The 18847-nt window shown below is 35.4% G+C and overlaps 1 protein-coding gene across 8 annotated transcripts in view; it reads left to right on the forward strand.

Annotated features, from left to right (window-relative positions):
* myom1b (myomesin 1b) overlaps positions 1-18847 on the forward strand; it is a 54066-nt gene continuing 35219 nt past the window's right edge. For 3 of the 8 annotated variants that reach the window (XM_058781228.1, XM_058781230.1, XM_058781232.1), the window contains exons 1-10: positions 10-167; positions 1020-1229; positions 6587-6721; positions 7969-8143; positions 12632-12789; positions 15388-15480; positions 15555-15643; positions 16896-16940; positions 17095-17118; positions 18560-18718. In XM_058781228.1, coding sequence (XP_058637211.1) covers positions 1087-1229; positions 6587-6721; positions 7969-8143; positions 12632-12789; positions 15388-15480; positions 15555-15643; positions 16896-16940; positions 17095-17118; positions 18560-18718 — 1021 coding nt within the window. In that variant the 5' untranslated portion in view covers positions 10-167; positions 1020-1086. Of the gene's footprint in view, positions 168-1019; positions 1230-6586; positions 6722-7968; positions 8144-12631; positions 12790-15387; positions 15481-15554; positions 15644-16895; positions 16941-17094; positions 17119-18559; positions 18719-18847 lie in introns of all 8 variants that reach the window. The other 5 variants (XM_058781231.1, XM_058781235.1, XM_058781234.1 and 2 more) reach the window with 4 other exon arrangements.

Raw genomic sequence — 18847 nt, forward strand, 5'->3', positions numbered from 1 at the left:
CGCTTGGACATTCCTGCCATCGCCAATATTATTTTTGTTGTGTGGACAGCAGCTCCCGTTCACAGCGCCGCGGCAGGTTGCGTCTTTGCTTGGATTTGGATCTTGGTTGGGTTCCTGACGCGCTGCTCTCCGGTCCGGCTCTGAGCTGTTTGCAGACCTTTGGCAAGGTGAGATGATCCGCTGCATGAAGTTTGTCAGCTGAAACAGAGGATGTTTTATGAATCTTAATTGATTCTAAATCCGTAGGGAAGACTGAGGTTGGTTGTCAAAAAAAAAAAAAAAAAAAGATTGAAAATAGATTTATTTAACACGCTGACATTTTGTGGGTATGTTGTCACATTGCATGGGCTGGCAATGGAAACATGATGCTTTTTGACACTGATATTGGAAATATTAAATAATATTAATAATATAATAAAAGTAAAAAATAAATAAATAAATAAAAGTCTTATGCATTTAGAATGAGGTCTATATTTAGCCAGGATATTTAAACAATAAAACAATTATGAAACAGCAAAACTATAAATGACAACATGCAAACATCAACCATAGTTTTGGATTAATGAATCGTGTTAAATTGCAACATATAAATTCCTGATATTAAAAGTACCATGAGAACAACTTAACTTTGCAGTCAACAAGAGCATAAATATATATATTTTTTCTACTCATAATGCATTAAAAAGCCGTTTAAAAATCTTTATGGTGCAGAAATGATTTAAGTCTAAACTTTGTATATATTTTAAAATTTACTGTATAAGATATCAGTCAGATCTTAATGCTGTCAAAAAAAAAACATCCTAGAAAGTTTTTTATTTTTTTTTTAATTGAACAAGGTTAATGGCATTTCAAAAGAAATTCGAAGCAACAGTGCAAATTGCTAATGAACAGGAAATGCACCAAACATTTTCAGACTAATTTGAAAATTGACTGTGAAGTTAAAGCACTAATCAGTCTTGCCTGTGAAATTATTACTTACAAATCAATGGGTGTAATACTCATATGTAATGTGTTGATAGAAAGTTTTGAATCTTCTGACTAAAAGAGCTTGAGAACTGAAGACAGTATCTGAGCTAAGAGGACGCAATGTCGGGAACGATACCGTTCTACCAGAAACACCACCGCCACTATGATCGAGGCTACCGTAGCCGAGAGACGGAGTCTGCTATCAGCAAATACCAGCAGAGCTCTAGCACTTACTCTTCACATAGCAGCAAAAGCACCAAGGGGTAAGAGAGCATGGCGAGATCCATCACATCAAGAGTAAATCCTTCCCAGTCCCATAACCTGAACCCACTCCAGCAGCCAGCTCTTCCTTATAATACACTTACTGGATCCTTCACCCGAACACAAAAATGACCCATTACTGTCGCCCCTCTTGCTTTGTCTAATCCGTATCTCCCACTCAACCTAAAACATCCTTAAAATATGCAGTTTATAGCTGTTTTCTGCATGCGGTGTGCTTGTTGCTGACACTTATAATTTCTTTGGTTGACAGGTCATGTTCACTTTATGTTATGTTGGCTTTACCTTTGGTATATTGGTGTTTTTTACAGAATAGTGTCATTGGAGTTGGTTCTAGAGCACTTTTAGTTGAGTTCAGTAACACATTTACAGTATCTAAGACTTAAGTTTGATTCCTAGAGAGTGCTTCTAGACTCGAAACTTGCTGTGAATCTTTTTAGGCCTTTCTGTGGTTTGGATTTGTGCCTGTATTTTGTTTGATTTTCTCTCTCTGGCCACGTGAATGTTGGCTCGTTTTTGTCTAGTTGCTTACTGGGTCACTCTGAATGTCAGAGCGTAAGGTTATCTTGCTTGTCTCGTACTGAGACTAATGTAACTGTACCTTCAAGAATCTTACAACAGCTTGCACAAACTGAAATCTTTCAGTGCTCAGTCATGATTTTAGTGGTTTCTTCATCACTTGGTTTCATGTCGTAATATAAATAGCATTCATAACATAACTTGCCACTTCATTTGGTGTTCTTGACGTCACGGTGTATTTATAGTGGCTACAGAAGTAGATGTTGTTATGTGCGTCACATGCATTATGCATTTGAGTCACTGTATGTATGTGTGTGGGATTTACAGTGAAAGAGAGATCAAATGCTTAAAGTGTATTTGATTAGATTAATATAGCACAATGGAATTTGACTTTTTTATCTACACACAGTCAATAAGCCAATGCACGATTTTTATTTAAATACATAAGACTTTTCCACTATATTGTATCAAAAACGATCAATTACCTGATGCAAACGAAACTGTCTCCTTTTCAGAGTTGCATAGATGTCCACCATCTTCTCTTCCTATAGTTTTGCAGTCGCATATCCATATTGTTCAGTTAGCCTAAAATTTAACTACTCCACTTGCAAAGAACGAGACGTGTGAACAATTTTTGTGAGAGAAATGCAATGTAAAAATATGACCATCCTGGGTTTTATTATAGTTTCAGAAATTCATTTGGTCTTTATTTCAGAATTCTACCAAATAAAATAAAAAGAAAATATAAATAACTGAAGAAACAGATAAATGACAAGTTTGTTTAGTTCTAGACTGTAATCTTCCAAATTTGAGAATTGGAATTGGAGCAAGTTGTGTGTATGGATGCGTGTTTGCATTGCTTTGACCATTCTCTGTAGATCCTGTCATGCCACGATTGGTCAATTATGTAGAATGCCTGCGTGCTATTGGTCAAACTACTTTTCAGTCGTGACCTTCAGCAAGATATTAAAACAATTAGTAACAAAGCCAAAACCTGGACATTTTAGGCAATTTAGAAATCCCAGCCAGGACAAAGAGAATGAGGAAAAAGAGAGGACGTACATTCAGCGTGGCGTGAACAACCAGGATAAAGGTTCCAAAAGTGTTTTTCTCAGTGATGTCAGAACATAGAACATGTCTTAGTTTACAGAACAGTTCTAAAAATTCAAAAAAAAAAATCCACTATAAAGAGCCTATTGTGGAAAGGAAAGATTCCATGCATGTGTAAGATTCTTCATGGAACCAATAGAGAACCTTTATTTTTAAGAGTGTGCAGACAGATCACTTGTTTAGTTGTTTTATGTTCCAATTTGGACAAATGCTCTGAATACTGAACACACAGACCTTGTTGAAACATTTGTTTTTAGCCTGAACAGATCCCTCTTTTATGAGCTGCTGTGCTGTGCAGGATTTAAGCAGGATATGGAGTGTCACAGGATGGCAGGTTGGCTCGTAGGTTTCTGTTTCGGCCCCACTAATCACGTCATCCAATGATATATGTGCTCCCTGAAAGCTTTTCCATGCTAGGGGAATACAGTTTTTGTCCAATCCTGATCTTAGTTTTGGAGCACTTTATCTGTCCTAAGTGCCCCCACCATCTCTCTCCTGAACTCTTGAATGTCTATTAATACACACACTCGTGAGAGGCATGAAGAAGATATGATATGTGAAGGGTATATGAAGGGTATAAGTCGTCTGAAGGCATGAGTGTAATGACAGATTAGAAGCAGAGGAATTGGGATGTAAACACACTATGCAAACACACACACACAATGTAAATCCTAGCTGTATAAACCAAAGAGCAGAGCAAAAGTAGCAGGGAAACAAGGCTCAGGTTTACAGTCTTATGGAAAACATGACTTGACAGACAGCTGAGGATAACCCAGTGTTTAAATACTCAAATGATACACGAACAAATGAGCAGCAGGTGTTTGGTACGAGAGTCAGTTCTCAGGTGATTGGGACCCCTGGTGGTGAATGGCAGGTATTGCTTTGGGTGCTTTTTCGCCCATGAATACTGATTTGTGTTTGCTATGGCACAACAAATTCAACCTATTTAATATTATACTTGTCATATTGAGAACACTATGAACTTAGCTACAAATAAAGTTAAGTTCTGCCCTAAATTTATTTTTTATTGAATATCATGCTAAATATACATTAACCCTTAAGAAAAATAAGTACACTCTAGCATACTTGTAAAAGCAGCACTTATTCAGGAAATAATATACACTGTAAAAAAATAAATAAAAAAATAAGGCATAATGTACTCTATTAATATGAAGGAATTTTCCATATTGATTTTTTTTTACAGGTGTTTTACCTGTATTTTAAATTTTGTACTTCATTGCTTTGCACTGCATTGTTTTAGGGTTAACGAACATTTCTGTAAAATTAATGGATAATGTCCTGGCCGAAAATTACAGTACATTTTCCTTTACATTTTCGTTACAAGAAAATACTTAAGTGTGAACTGAAAGGGCTATTATGCAAAAATCACTTTTATAAGGTGTTTGAACACAGTTGTGTGGCCGCAGTGTGTGAAAACAACCAGCCTATAATAAATCCACCCACTCATTTTTTAATAAAACCAATAAATCATGAAGATTCTCCCTCTGTTCACGTCACAGAGGGGGAAAAAGTCCAGCCCATTTGTGACGCTCTCAGCCCTATTAGCATAAACACAGCCCTGAGTGAGAAGCTGCATATACAATGTCAGCGCCAAAGAGGCTTTACAAGTGTTGTGTTTTGGGATGCACTAATGAACCTAGGAGTCGCCATAATCTCCCCTCATCTGACACTGTGGTTAAATTTCATTTTCGAAGGAAATATCCTGGAAAAAATCGGTAAAGTCCCGTAAATGTTTAGGAATCAATACCAACACTTTGTGCGTGAACGTCAGCTGCAGAAAAAGTAAGTATCACGCGTTTGTTTTCCAAATTGCCTTTCTGAAAGAGCTTCTTGGCACTCTGTAAGGCTAATAGCTATCATTTTCTCTGCCTGTTTTCACTGATGCTGCCTTCAAGTGCTACCAGAATGATCGTGAATAGGAATGTAGTAGTTAAAAGTTGCATATGAAAGCGCTTTATATGCAAGTCGATCGCTTGAAGTTGTCGAGCTCATAATCAGAAGTGGGACTTATAAAGTTTATGATAGCATGAGACCAGCTATGTTGCTATTTTTATCCCGCCGTGCTCCCCATCTGTGTAATTCATAAACGCGAATTTATTATGCACAGTGTAATCAGATGACTGACTTTGAAACAGAGTAAAGGCTAGCACTGCTAATGCCTGAGCTTGAGCTCTTGAAGCTCCGCCCTCTTCTCCGGGAGCAACAGCTAATTTGCATTTAAAGCAACATTCTCAAAATCAGCGCGTTTGGGCTCATACCCTAAAAGTGGCAATTTTAACAAGCTATAAAAATGATCTGTGGGGTATTTTGAGCTAAACTTCACATACGCTCTGGGGACATCAGAGACTTATTTTACATCTTGTAAAAAGGGGCGTAATTGGTCCCCTTGAATGTAATGTTTTTTTTTTTTTTTTGGAGATTTAAATGCATGTTAATTGCAATCAAATGAAAACATAGTTAAAATCCAAATGCAATTAGCTGAACTTTAGAGTGTTTTTTTTAACTTTATATGTTATATTTCAATATATTTTACTTCATAATTCCATTGTCTTTGAAATATGGTTAAAGTACCACCGAATGTATTAAGTATTTATGGCCGTGGCCTCAAACTCAATTCCTGGAGGGCCACAGCTCTGCAGAGTTTCGCTCCAACCAGCTCCAAATCACACCTGTTTGGAAGTTTCTAGTGATCATGAAGACCTTGATTAGCTGGATCAGGTGTGTTTGATTAGGGTTGGAGCTAAACTGTGCAGAGCTGTGGCCCTCCAGGAATTGAGTTTGAGACCAATGATTTATGGTAAACTAAAATTTAATGTTATTTCTATTGAGACTTGCATGTTATTTATTTAAATCTATTTGTAATTACATATTTGTAATGAATGAAGTTGCAATTTAGTACATTTAAAATATATTAATTTTAAAGTATTATCAAATAACATACTACAGTTAAAACTATAATCAAGTACTTTACATGTTAGTCAACACATCAAAATAAGTGTATTTCTTTAAAGCACAACACAAGATTATTAAAACACTATAAAGTAAATCTTTTAATTTGCCATTATTACAAAGTGCACTTTTTCAATGTGTACTTAAGCATGTTAATGAACAGACAAAATGAACATGTCTCTCTTTAAGTCACTTAAGTGGTCTTTTTTCATTAATTTTACATTATCTGCAAGTACAGTTATTTGAAGTACGCTACAAGAGCACTTCCAATACAATTAAGTGCACTTCTTTTTCACAAAGGTTGTATATCCTGTAACATTATTGAAGTAAAGCGGGTCACAAATGCTGTTTCGTGTAGAATTGTTCAGTATGGAGTAGAAAAGTGGAAGAATTCTGCTTCTTGGAGATTGGACCACTAGAAAACATCCCACAATTGAAAGACTGTTCATGTGAAAGTTCATAGACTTATAAAACTAAGTGTAGATTGGAGGATGTAGATTCCACTACTTTATACTTCTGACCATTGATGAAGCTTTTATTGGTGGTTTATTGTAATTCAGGATCACTGAGGCAATTAACCTCCTTCCCACTCACTCCCTTAAACTTCTTCAATCTTAGACGATTTTCAACCTAACATCCTTTCTTCACAACTCCACACCCCTTCCAAAACTCATAATAGCATGTGACAGAAGTGCCGGATACTCACACACTTGTGTATGTTGCGATTTCTGCACCATTGCAGCATCAGAGCTGCCACATACACGGCTCTAGATGAGGCCAGGCTGAGCCCTCTGCCAAAGAGAGCCAAACCAACCTATCTGGCCATGGACAAGGAGAACCAGATCATCGGTTATGTGGTGCCCATCTTCAGGGGCAGGTAAAGAAGCAATCTGGGTTTTGTTTGTGTTGGAACAAACACATGCAGCTGTTCCATACGTCATGATTTCTATTGTTAGCATGTGTTTGGTATTATCAAGCACTTCAATAATATGCTATTTATAGCCCTACATGCACAAAGTTTTAAAAAAGGCTGCGCATACTGTAGGACTTTATGGTCATGTCCCATTGAAGAAATGATTTAGCATTGTTCTTTAACCCTTGTGAAAAAGACGTACACTTTAGTATACTTTTAAAAAGCACTGAAATAATATTATTTAAAAGAATATACTTAAGTGTGAACTGAATGTAATGTTTTTGGACACTTAATTGCATATTAATTGCAATTAAATGAAAATCCATTATATGCTACATTTATATTAAATGCAATTAGCTGAACTTTAGGGTGTTTTTGACTCACTTAAGTAGGGCTTAAGTACATCTTTATATGTCAAGTCAAGTCAAGTCACCTTTATATAAATATAAATATAATTTATATGTAATAATATATTTTTATATGTAATAATTAATTAGAATGTCTTTGAAATATGGTTAATGTGTAAAACATGACATGAAATGTACTTTAAGATGAAACTTACTGTAAGTGGCCTTTTATTTCATTAATATGATACTATTTGTAACATACTTTTAAAATTTGAAGTTCACTACAAGTGCACATTTAGTACAATTAAGCACACTTCTTTTTCACAAGGGAAAGTCTCTGATGGAAACAATAATTTAACATTGAGAACACTTTCAGCTCACTCAGGAATACTTTACAGCTAGAATGGCTCTCAGTAAGAAAATTTGCCGCAATAAAGCAATTGTTCACACAAAATTCATCATCATTTACTCACCCTCAAGTTGTTCTAAACATGTATGAGTTTCTTTCTTCTACTGAACACAAAAGAAGATATTTTGAAGAATGTTGCTGATCAAATATTTGATGGTAGCCATTGACTTCCATAGTGTTTTTTCCATACTGGAAAAAATACAACTGTTTGGCTACCGAAATTCTTCAAAATATCTCCTTTTGTGTTTGAGTGTGCACAGTAAATGATGATAGAGTTTTCGTTTTGGGTGAACTATGCCTTTAAGGGTGGATGTGTTGGAAGTTGTGGCTTTCCATTTTCATTCATAAAGCCTTGTGTGTATATATTGTATGTGACGAAATATGTTGTGTTGTGTTGCATTGCTGTGTTTAATTCGAGAGGCTGTGAATGTGATGCTACATAATTCCCCCCTCAGTCATGAGTTTGAAAGCGGCCTATCAGACACAGAGGAAGCGCGTGCTAAAGAGAGCGCCGGCTATCTGGCTCGCCGTGACCTCTTCGCTAGCGGTGTGGAGTCAGAGCGCATCGAACACAAGTCCCGCAGAACCATCATGAGGGAGTCTGCAGAGCGCATCTCACTTAGCAAGAGGGTCAGTGGAGATCCCAGTCCTGTTCCTAAACACATAACTCACTACTCCTGTTTCGGTTAGAGATTAAATATATGGTTACACTTTATTTTAAGGTGTCCTTGTTACAGTGTTATTATACATTTAAGTACTTAGTAATATTAATATTAACTACATGTACTTACTATATGTTTAGGTTTAGGATTAGGGTTTGGTTTAGGGTTACTTGCATGTAATTATGCATAATTAATTGTTATTATATTAATAAGTACATGTAACATATGTAACAAGACATCTTAAAATAAAGTGCTACCAAATATACATTTATTTTCATAACAATTCTTAATGAATGGCTATTTGTCAAGTAACACTTCTCACTTTGAATTAGAATTCACAATTTGAATTAGAACCCGAATTCCAGAAATGTTGGGACGTTTTTTTAATTTGAATAAAATGAAAACTAAAAGAATTTCAAATCACATGAGCCAATATTTTATTTACAGTATAACACAGATAACATAAATGTTTAAACTGAGAAATTTCTGGAGTTTCTGTGTTGGAATTTGCATTGTCTGGAGGGGAGCATATGTTGCTCTAAAACCTTTATATACCTTTCAGCATTCATAGTGCCTTCCAAAACATGCAAGCTGCCCATACCGTATGCACTTATGCACCCCATACCATCAGAGATGCTGACTTTTGAACAGAACGCTGATAACACGCTGGAAGGTCTCCCTCCTCTTTAGCCCGGAGGACACGTCGTCTGTGATTTCCAACAAGAATGTCAAATTTGGACTCGTCTGACCATAGAACACTTTTCCACTTTGAAACAGTCCATTTTAAATGAGCCTTGGCCCACAGAAAACGATGGCGCTTCTGGACCATGTTCACATATGGCTTCCTTTTTGCATGATAGAGCTTTAGTTGTCATCTGTAGATGGCACGGTGGATTGTGTTTACCAACAATGGTTTCTGGAAGTATTCCTGGGCCCATTTAGTAATGTCAATGACAGAATCATGCCAATGAGTGATGCAGTGTTGTCTGAGGGCCCGAAGACCACGGGCATCCAACAAAGGTCTTCAGCCTTGTCCCTTACGCACAGAGATTTCTCCAGTTTCTCTGAATCTTTTGATGATGTTATGCACTGTAGATGATGAGATTTGCAAAGCCTTTGCAATTTGATATTGAGGAACGTCGTTTTTAAAAGTATTCCACAATCGTTTTACACACTCTTTCATAGATTGGAGAGCCTCTGCCCATCTTTACTGAATCTTTTCAAAATTGCTTGCTTTTTCAGCCCTTTGTTGCCCCCGTGCCAACTTTTTTGAGACCTGTAGCAGGCATCAAATTTGAAATTAGCTCATTTAGTGGATAAAAGTGTAAAATTGCTCCGTTTAAACATTTTTTATGTTCTCTGTTCTATTGTGAATAAAATATTGGCTCATGTGATTTGAAAGTCTTTTAGTTTTCAATTTATTCAAATTTAAAAAACGTCCCGACATTTCCGGAATTCGGGTTGTATAACAACTACAAACTGTTGGACTGAGCTGCAATACGGTTCTGACAGCTCCCTTGCTTTATTACCCTTGTGAAAAGAAGCATATACTTTTAAAAAGAATTCTTAGTATGGAAATAATATACTTTAAAAGAACATACTTAAGTGCAAACTGAATGAAATACTTTACTACAATGAACTGCATTTGTTTTGCACTTATATGCATTTTTATAGTTTAAATGCATATTAAATGGAAATAGTTGAATTCTAGAGTGCTTTTTTGACCCATTTACATAAGTACATCTTTTTTACTGAAACTTGTATGACATGTATTTAAATATATGTGTAATAATTACACATTTTAAGTTCGTGGTGACCCATACTCGAAATTGTGCTCTGCATTTAACCCATCCAAGTGCACACACACAGCAGTGAGTAGTGAACAAATGCACACACACACAGTGAACACACACCAGGAGCAGTGGTAATTAGGTAATTAGGGGTTCGGTGCCTTGCTCAAGGGCACCTTAGTCATGGTATCGAAGGTGGAGAGAGTGCTGTTCATTCACAATCCACACCTTCAATTCCTGTCGGCGCGAGAATCGAGGTTACAAGCCCGACTCCATTAGGCCACGACTACCCCTTTAAATGTAATACTGAATAATACACAACAGTTAAAATTACAATCAAGTACTTCACATGTGCTTTAGCTTCAGTATGTTAGTCAACACATCAAAATAAGTGTACTTCTTTAAAACACAATGAAAGATTATTAAAACAATGACTTAAAATATAGTTTAAATTAAAACTTTTGGTAACACTTTATTTTAAGGTGTCCTTGTTACACATCACATGTAGGTACTATTATAAAAACAATAAATTATGCATTAATTACATGCAAGTAACCCTAAGCCAAACCCTAATCCATATAGTAAGTATATGCAGTTTAATAATATTATTCAGTACTTAAATGTATAACTACACTGTGACAAAGACACCTTATAGTATAGTGTAAGCAGACTTTTAATTTGACATTACAAAGGTCACTTTTTAAAAGTGTACTTAAGTGTATTCAGAAACAGTCATAAAAGAGTCTCTTAAGTCACTTAAGAGGCCTTTTATTTCATTAATATTATATTATCTGTAAATACAGTTTATTAAAAAATATACTTTTAAGATTTGATGTACACTATAAGTGCACATTCAGTACAGTTAAGTGCACTTCTTTTTCACAAGGGTAGACAAGCATCACTATTTGAACAATCTCCTTACCCTGTGTATTAAACTATAGCAAATAACTCAAAGGACTTCAATGGTAACTTAAACTGTATGTCTGATGGATGACAAAAAGTCAAAAACATCCTATATAAACATAAATACACACTCATTCTATTCAGAAAATGAAGATTATTTTTAATAAACAAGGATAAAATTACACACTCAGTAAACATGTGGGAATTTTATTGTTTGAACTAATTGTGCAACAGGAGATGCATTTGCTTTTGCTTTGATTGTAGGCTTTTGAGAAACACCATTAAACTCATGCATACTGTATGTTTCCTATTTTTAGATAGAAAAAAAGCAAGAAAGTATCACGACACAAACTTTATTTAGTTCTGATCCTGGTGCCAACAAACCGTGCCACCGTGGTGCCAGATTTCAAGGGCTGTAATGTTTTATGTGGTTGTGTGGTGTGTGTTAATCTGTGGTGTGTTAAAGTGACTATGAAACTACTGTTGTCGACAAGTGATGTGCTGATCATCGCTGAGGGAATACTCAAGGAGATTATATTTACACTGACATGACTGGACAAATAAAACCAGTGACTTGTAAGGAGGCACTTGATCCTAATGAATCTTCTGTTGAACAACCTGAGTCTCAATGAACACATTATAAATACTCAACATATTTTGTGCAAATATTGTGTGAATCTGTTATAAATAGAAGGTGCAAATGGAAGAAGTCACATTCATATTTACCATGCATTACTGTAATTGCTCTGGGCGGATTTTCTTTTTGTAAACAATCATCTTTTGGTAAGTCACCTTAACATCCCTTGTCAAAAATAAGTGCACTTAATTGTATTAAATGTCTACTTGTAGTCTTAAAAGTGCATAAACTGTAACTGCAGATAATATTAATGAAATGAAGGTCACTTAAGTGACTTAAAGAGACACTTTCACTTTCAAATGCACTTTGTAATAATGTAAAACTAATTTGATGTTTTACCTAACATACTAAAGCACATGTAAAGTACTTGACTATAATTTTAACTGTAGTGCATTGTTTAATATTACATTTAAAGTGAATATATTTTAAATGTACTAAATTGCAAATGAATCATTACAAATGTATAATTACAAAATATATAAATACATGACATAGAAGTTTCAACAGAAACTACATTAAAGTATATTTTAGTTTACCATAAATGCTTGTCAGTACATTCAACAGTACTTCAACCATATTTCAAACGCAATAGAAGTACAATTTAATGTAAATTTAACATGCAATTAAGCGTGCACAAACATTACCTTCACTTCACACTTAAGTGTATTCTTTTAAAGAATATGCTTTTTTTAAAAGTATGATAAAGTGCACTTCTTTTTCACAAGGGATATTCATGACATGAGTTGAAATATTTAACTTTGTACAAACAAGGTTAGTAATATATATTGATGTTTGATTCTTGAAGTTATATTTACAGAACAGTATATTTTAATATTCACTCCATTGCAATGCCTTGCCTTTTAGATTTCCATTATAAGTGAATTACTGTATACAGTTTTTTTTTTTTGTTTGTTATTTTGTTGTTGTTGTTTTTACAAATCAAGGGATTAGTCGAAATCTTCTTAGCTTAACTTGAATGCAGAACATTCCTTTAGGAGGTTTGTATCTTCACATAGTAATGCATTTGGTCATAAATGCACAATTTTTTTCTGTACATACATAATGCCTTTATGACCAAAAACATTGCCATTTTCTAAACACTATATGAATGGCTGTATGTCTTCAGATTCATGAGAACGAAGAGTACCATAAGCGTCTGAACGAGGACAGCCTGATGCACACGCCCGAGTTTGTGATCAAGCCACGATCCCACACTGTTTGGGAGAAACAGTGTGTGCGGCTGCACTGCACCATCTCAGGATGGCCTGAACCACGCGTTGTGTGGTGAGCTCACACGCACAAACACACATGCACATACTTACACAAACACAAATGCACATACTTACACAAATACACATGCACATACACAAACACACGTGCACATACACAAACACATGCACATGCTTACACAAACACACATGCACATACATAAACACACATGCACATTACACAAACACACATGCACATACATACACAAACACACATGCACATGCTTACACAAACACACATGCACATGCTTACACAAACACATGCACATACTTACACAAACACACATTCACATACTTACACAAACACACATGCACATGCTTACACAAACACACATGCACATGCTTACACAAACACACATGCACATTACACAAACACACATTCACATACTTACACAAACACACGCGCACATTACACAAACACACATGCACATACACAAACACACGTGCACTACACAAACACATGCACATGCTTACACAAACACATGCACATACATGCACAAACACACATGCACATACATAAACAAACACACATGCACATGCTTACACAAACACGCATGCACATGCTTACACAAACACACATGCACATTACACAAACACACATTCACATACTTACACAAACACACGTGCACATTACACAAACACACGTGCACTACACAAACACATGCACATGCTTACACAAACACACATGCACATGCTTACACAAACACACATGCACATGCTTACACAAACACATGCACATACTTACACAAACACACATGCACATACTTACACAAACACACATGCACATGCTTACACAAACACACATGCACATGCTTACACAAACACACATGCACATTACACAAACACACATTCACATACTTACACAAACACGCGCACATTACACAAACACACATGCATACACAAACACACGTGCACTACACAAACACATGCACATGCTTACAAACACACATGCACATACATGCACAAACACATGCACATACTTACACAAATACACATGCACATACATAAACACACATGCACATGCTTACACAAACACGCATGCACATGCTTACACAAACACATGCACATGCTTACAAACACACATGCACATTACACAAACACACATGCACATACACAAACACACATGCACATATACACAAACACATGCACATACACAAACACATGCATGCTTACACAAACACACATGCACATGCTTACACAAACACACATTCACATACTTACACAAACACACGCGCACATTACACAAACACACATGCATACACAAACACACATGCACATACTTACACAAACACATGCACATGCTTACACAAACACGTGCACATGCTTACACAACACACATGCACATACTTACACAAATACACATGCACATACACAAACACACACATGCACATGCTTACACAAACACATGCACATGCTTACAAACACACATGCACATACATGCACAAACACATGCACATTACACAAACACATTCACATACTTACACAAACACACGTGCACATTACACAAACACACATGCACATACATAAACACACATGCACATGTTACACAAACACATGCACATACATGCACAAACACATGCACATGTTACACAAACACATGCACATACATAAACAAACACACATGCACATGCTTACACAAACACGCATGCACATGCTTACACAAACACACATGCACATTACACAAACACACATTCACATACTTACACAAACACACGTGCACATTACACAAACACACGTGCACATTACACAAACACACATGCACATACTTACACAAACACACATGCACATTACACAAACACGCTTGCACATGCTTACACAAACACACATGCACATTACACAAACACGCGTGCACATGCTTACACAAACAATATATATATATATATATATATATATATTATTTTTATTTCAGTTTAAGTTATTTTATTACATTAAAATGAGATGAGCTATAATAAAGTTTTTTTTTTTTAAGTTAAACTTTACTTTATTTCAAGGGTGTAGGTTTTCTTTTGACATTGGTGGGGAGAAGTACTCCCTCCAACCCCATGGATTGCACTTTCTCTTTCTGTTTGCTCTGTTTTGTCAAACACTGTATTTCAAACTCATCGATGCAATTTTGTTTATTTTCCGAAGTGAATGTCTATATTAACTGTTTTGGACTGCTGTCTTGAATTGGGTGCAATACCTGTGAGTTATTCTAAAAGCGGCGCTGTGCTTCTCGTTCCGCCCATGTATTAAATGTGCATCCTTGAAAGTGTGCAGTTTTCTAATGTCTTAGCCATTCGTTTGCATGACAAAGGCGTTTTAGGGGCCTCAAAACTTTTGAAAACAGGTTTCAAAGTGCAAGTTTTTGAAAATGATACTGTTATCATCTCCATGTAATCACCAACTACTGGCCTAACATGCATAATGCAGCATTTTTGGTTGGTTTTACTTGACATTTCTTTGTAATATTTGTGAAATGCATTAGCAATTACTGAGTGAAAATGGTTTCAGCAGCAATTTGTTTTCAGTGCATTTAGATTTGGATTGAGATGCTCTGAGGGTGAACTTGGCCTTCAGCCTCTACTTTTCGGTCAAAATGCAGAGCTTATTTCAATCCGTTCTTCTCTCTTAGGTACAAGAACAATGTTAGCATTGATCCGATGTCCAAGCCAGAGAAGTACAAAGTGGAGAGCAGCTACAGCGTCCACTCCCTGGAGATTAACAAGTGAGTCCACGTGGACTTAAAGTTAAAGTCATCCACAGTGGTTGCGTGTGTAACATGTCTGTCTGTAATTCCAGGTGTGACTTCGATGACACCGCACAGTATCGTGTGTCGGCCATGAACAGCAAGGGCGAGGCCTCTGCTTTTGCTTCTGTTGTCGTCAAAAGTAGGTCTGAAATAAATCATCCTAAAATCTTCCTAATGAGAACACTAAACAGTTGTAACAGCAACGAAACTAATGGTCAAATAATCTGGAAAAATTAAGATTTTTTAAAATGTTTTTGATTAAGTCTCTTCTGCTCACCAAGGCTGCATTTATTTGATCAAAATGCAGTGAAAACAGTAATATTGTGAAATATGGCAATTTAAAATAACTGTTTTTCTATTTTAATATGGAGTAAAATGTAATTTATTCCTGTGATCAAAGCTGAGTTTCCAGCATCATTACTCCTGTCTTCAGCGTCACATGATCCTTCAGAAATCATTCTAATTTGCTGATTTGCTGCTCAAGAGTATTATCAATGTTGAAAACAGTTGTACTGCTTAATATTTCTGTAGAAACTGTGATACACTACTATTCAAAAGTTTAAGAAAGGTAAGTGAGATTAAAAAAAAAAAAAAAAAACTTTTATTCAGCAGGAACACATTCAATTTATCAAAAGTGACCGTAAAGACATTTATAATATACTAGATTCAAAACTGATAATAATAAGAACCACTATTAATATCAAATAATAATAAGTGCAAATAATAATTAATAATAATTGAGTAGCAAATCAGAATATTATAATGATTTCTGAAGGATGATATTAATATGTTTTTGATGAAGTAAATGCAGCCTTGGTGAGCACAAAAGACTACAACAAACTAACACAAAATTACAGATTTTTGACCTATAATGTAAATCTAAGCTTTCACAAAATAGTCCTGAATTGTAGTCTCTTAAAAGTAACAATAAAGCAATTGACTTACTACTCAATACAAAAGGTATTTTGGTGTGTATTTATTGTCCTCTTCATCTGTTTCTTAGAGACGATTTTTTTATTTTATTTATTTATTTTTTACTTGAAATGTGTAAAAATGATCTGGTATGGATCAAATCTAATGGGTAACACTTTTTCTTGGCTTCTACGTTCATGTTTTTTTTTGTATTCATTGCCATTACTTATGCCTCACTGATGGTCATAAATATGGCAGATCAGTGGAAAAAGTCACGTGATTGAAATGAATAGTGAGTAATTCAAATTCTGTTTCATTAGAAGGAATAGTTAAAAAAAAATGGGTTGTTATGGTGGCTGTGTTTCTGTTGGGGAAGGTCACTGGCAAAATGTTTCATAAGGGGATCGTAAGGAAAACATTGTCCAATTATTTGATAAAACAGAAAAAAATCTTGTCGTTTTGTGTGATGTTACATTTAGGATTCAAAGGAGAAGTTGATGAGTCTCTGCCATCTCCCAGATTCCGTAAGCATTTCAGTATAAAACGTGATGCTTAATTGCTCTTCTTCACAATTTCTGTATATGTGCTTTGCTGAAGTGTGTGAAGCTGTGAGCATGAAGCTAAAGTTTTTCATGCAAGCTGGCTAATGGCTATTTTGTTTCCAATTCGCTGGTGCAGAAAGCAGAAAGTACGGCTTCGAAGGTAACCTTGGTGAAGGTTTTTCTATAATGTTCTTTTAATGTTTCAGTCTCGTCTGGTTTCCCTGATCATCTTATATGCATGATCGTCTCTTCTCATTGTTTTACTTCTCTATCATAACATTCAGGATTGCTTTGATAAGTTACATGCAATGTGCTGGATTAGCAGCTTCCAGTTTTAAATATGGAATTGCTATTATCCAAATATTGCATGTTTGTTTCCATTCTTGAAAAACAAAACATTCAGTCGTTCAACATTTAAGCTTTACAATAAGGCCATTATTACATTTCTTGATAGAGTCAGTTTGGAACTATCGAAAAAATATCACAGAGTATCACAGAAAATAATTCCAGCACTTCTCATAACAAAATACAAGCATGTTTACTGTAATGAACTTGCAGTGTAAATCTAGAGGCAATTGTACCCTTAAACTTCCATTGTAAAGTGCATTACTGTAACATGTTTTTGTTTGTTTGTTATATGTTATTGACCCTGGACCACAAAAGCAGTCTTAAGTCGCTGGGGTATATTTGTAGCAATAGCCAAAAATACATTGTATGGGTCAAAATTATCCATTTTTCTTTTATGCCAAATATCATTAGGATATTAAGTAAAGATCATGTTCCATGAAGATATTTTGTAAATTTCTTACCGTAAATGTATAAAAACTTCATTTTTGATTAGTAATATGCATTTGCTAATAACTTCATTTGAACAACTTTAAAGGTGATTTTCTCAATATTTGGATTTTTTTTTTTTGCACCCTCAGACTCCAGATTTTCAAATAGTTGTATCTCAGCCAAATATTGTCCGATCCTAACAAACCATACATCAATGGAAAGCTTATTAATTCAGAAAAACGTAAAAAAGATTTCAAGGCAGACTAGTCGAGACTTATTATGGAAGGCTTGGTTTCCACCAAGGGATTAAAAAAATAATATTTTTAACCTCTTTTTAATCTCTATTTTATCTCTTATTACCTCAGTATCTTCCATACTGAGGATATAAGATTTCTTATATAAATATGTTGTGTTTGTTGTTTCCGTTTCCAGTTAGTTTGTGTGTGTGTGTGTGTGTGTGTCTGTATTTGTATTCATCTTCATGGAAGTGTCTCTGTTTTCTAAATTAAAATGTTGTTTGTCTCAGCATTGTTAATGCAAATGTCTTTCTATATTCACTAACATTCACCGCTCTTTCGCTGTCTTATTGTGTTTTTTATGAATTTTTTGTCCACCTAAATGATGCCTGCTGTCAATCTCATTTCAGTTCTTGATAATGTTCATGTGAATAGTTCCCAGATTCATTGTACACATTGTATGTGTTTCATTATAAATACATGCGTATATGTGTGCATCATTTTCCACAAGGTGAATCCTGGAGTCTTACCCATCGATACTGTATTTTCATAAAATATAGCTGGATTTAATGTGTGTGTGCACTGCAGCACCTTGTCTGGAGTATGGAGTGACATTCGAGACACACATCGTGGATAAGTTTGGTGTGTCTTTTGGACGTGAGGGTGAGACGCTGAGTTTCGGCTGCTCTGTTATCATCTACCCGTCCCTGCAGCGCTTCCAGCCTGAGATAGAGTGGTACAGAGATGGTAAGACTACATTTGTTTGATAAAGAATACAGTAAAAACAGTAATATTGTGAAATATTATTGCAATTTAAAATAATTGTTTTCCACTTGAATATATTTTAAAATGTAGTTTATTCCTGTGATCAAAGCT

The sequence above is a fragment of the Onychostoma macrolepis genome, chromosome 07 (assembly GCF_012432095.1).
Source record: "Onychostoma macrolepis isolate SWU-2019 chromosome 07, ASM1243209v1, whole genome shotgun sequence".
NCBI lineage: Eukaryota > Metazoa > Chordata > Actinopteri > Cypriniformes > Cyprinidae > Onychostoma > Onychostoma macrolepis.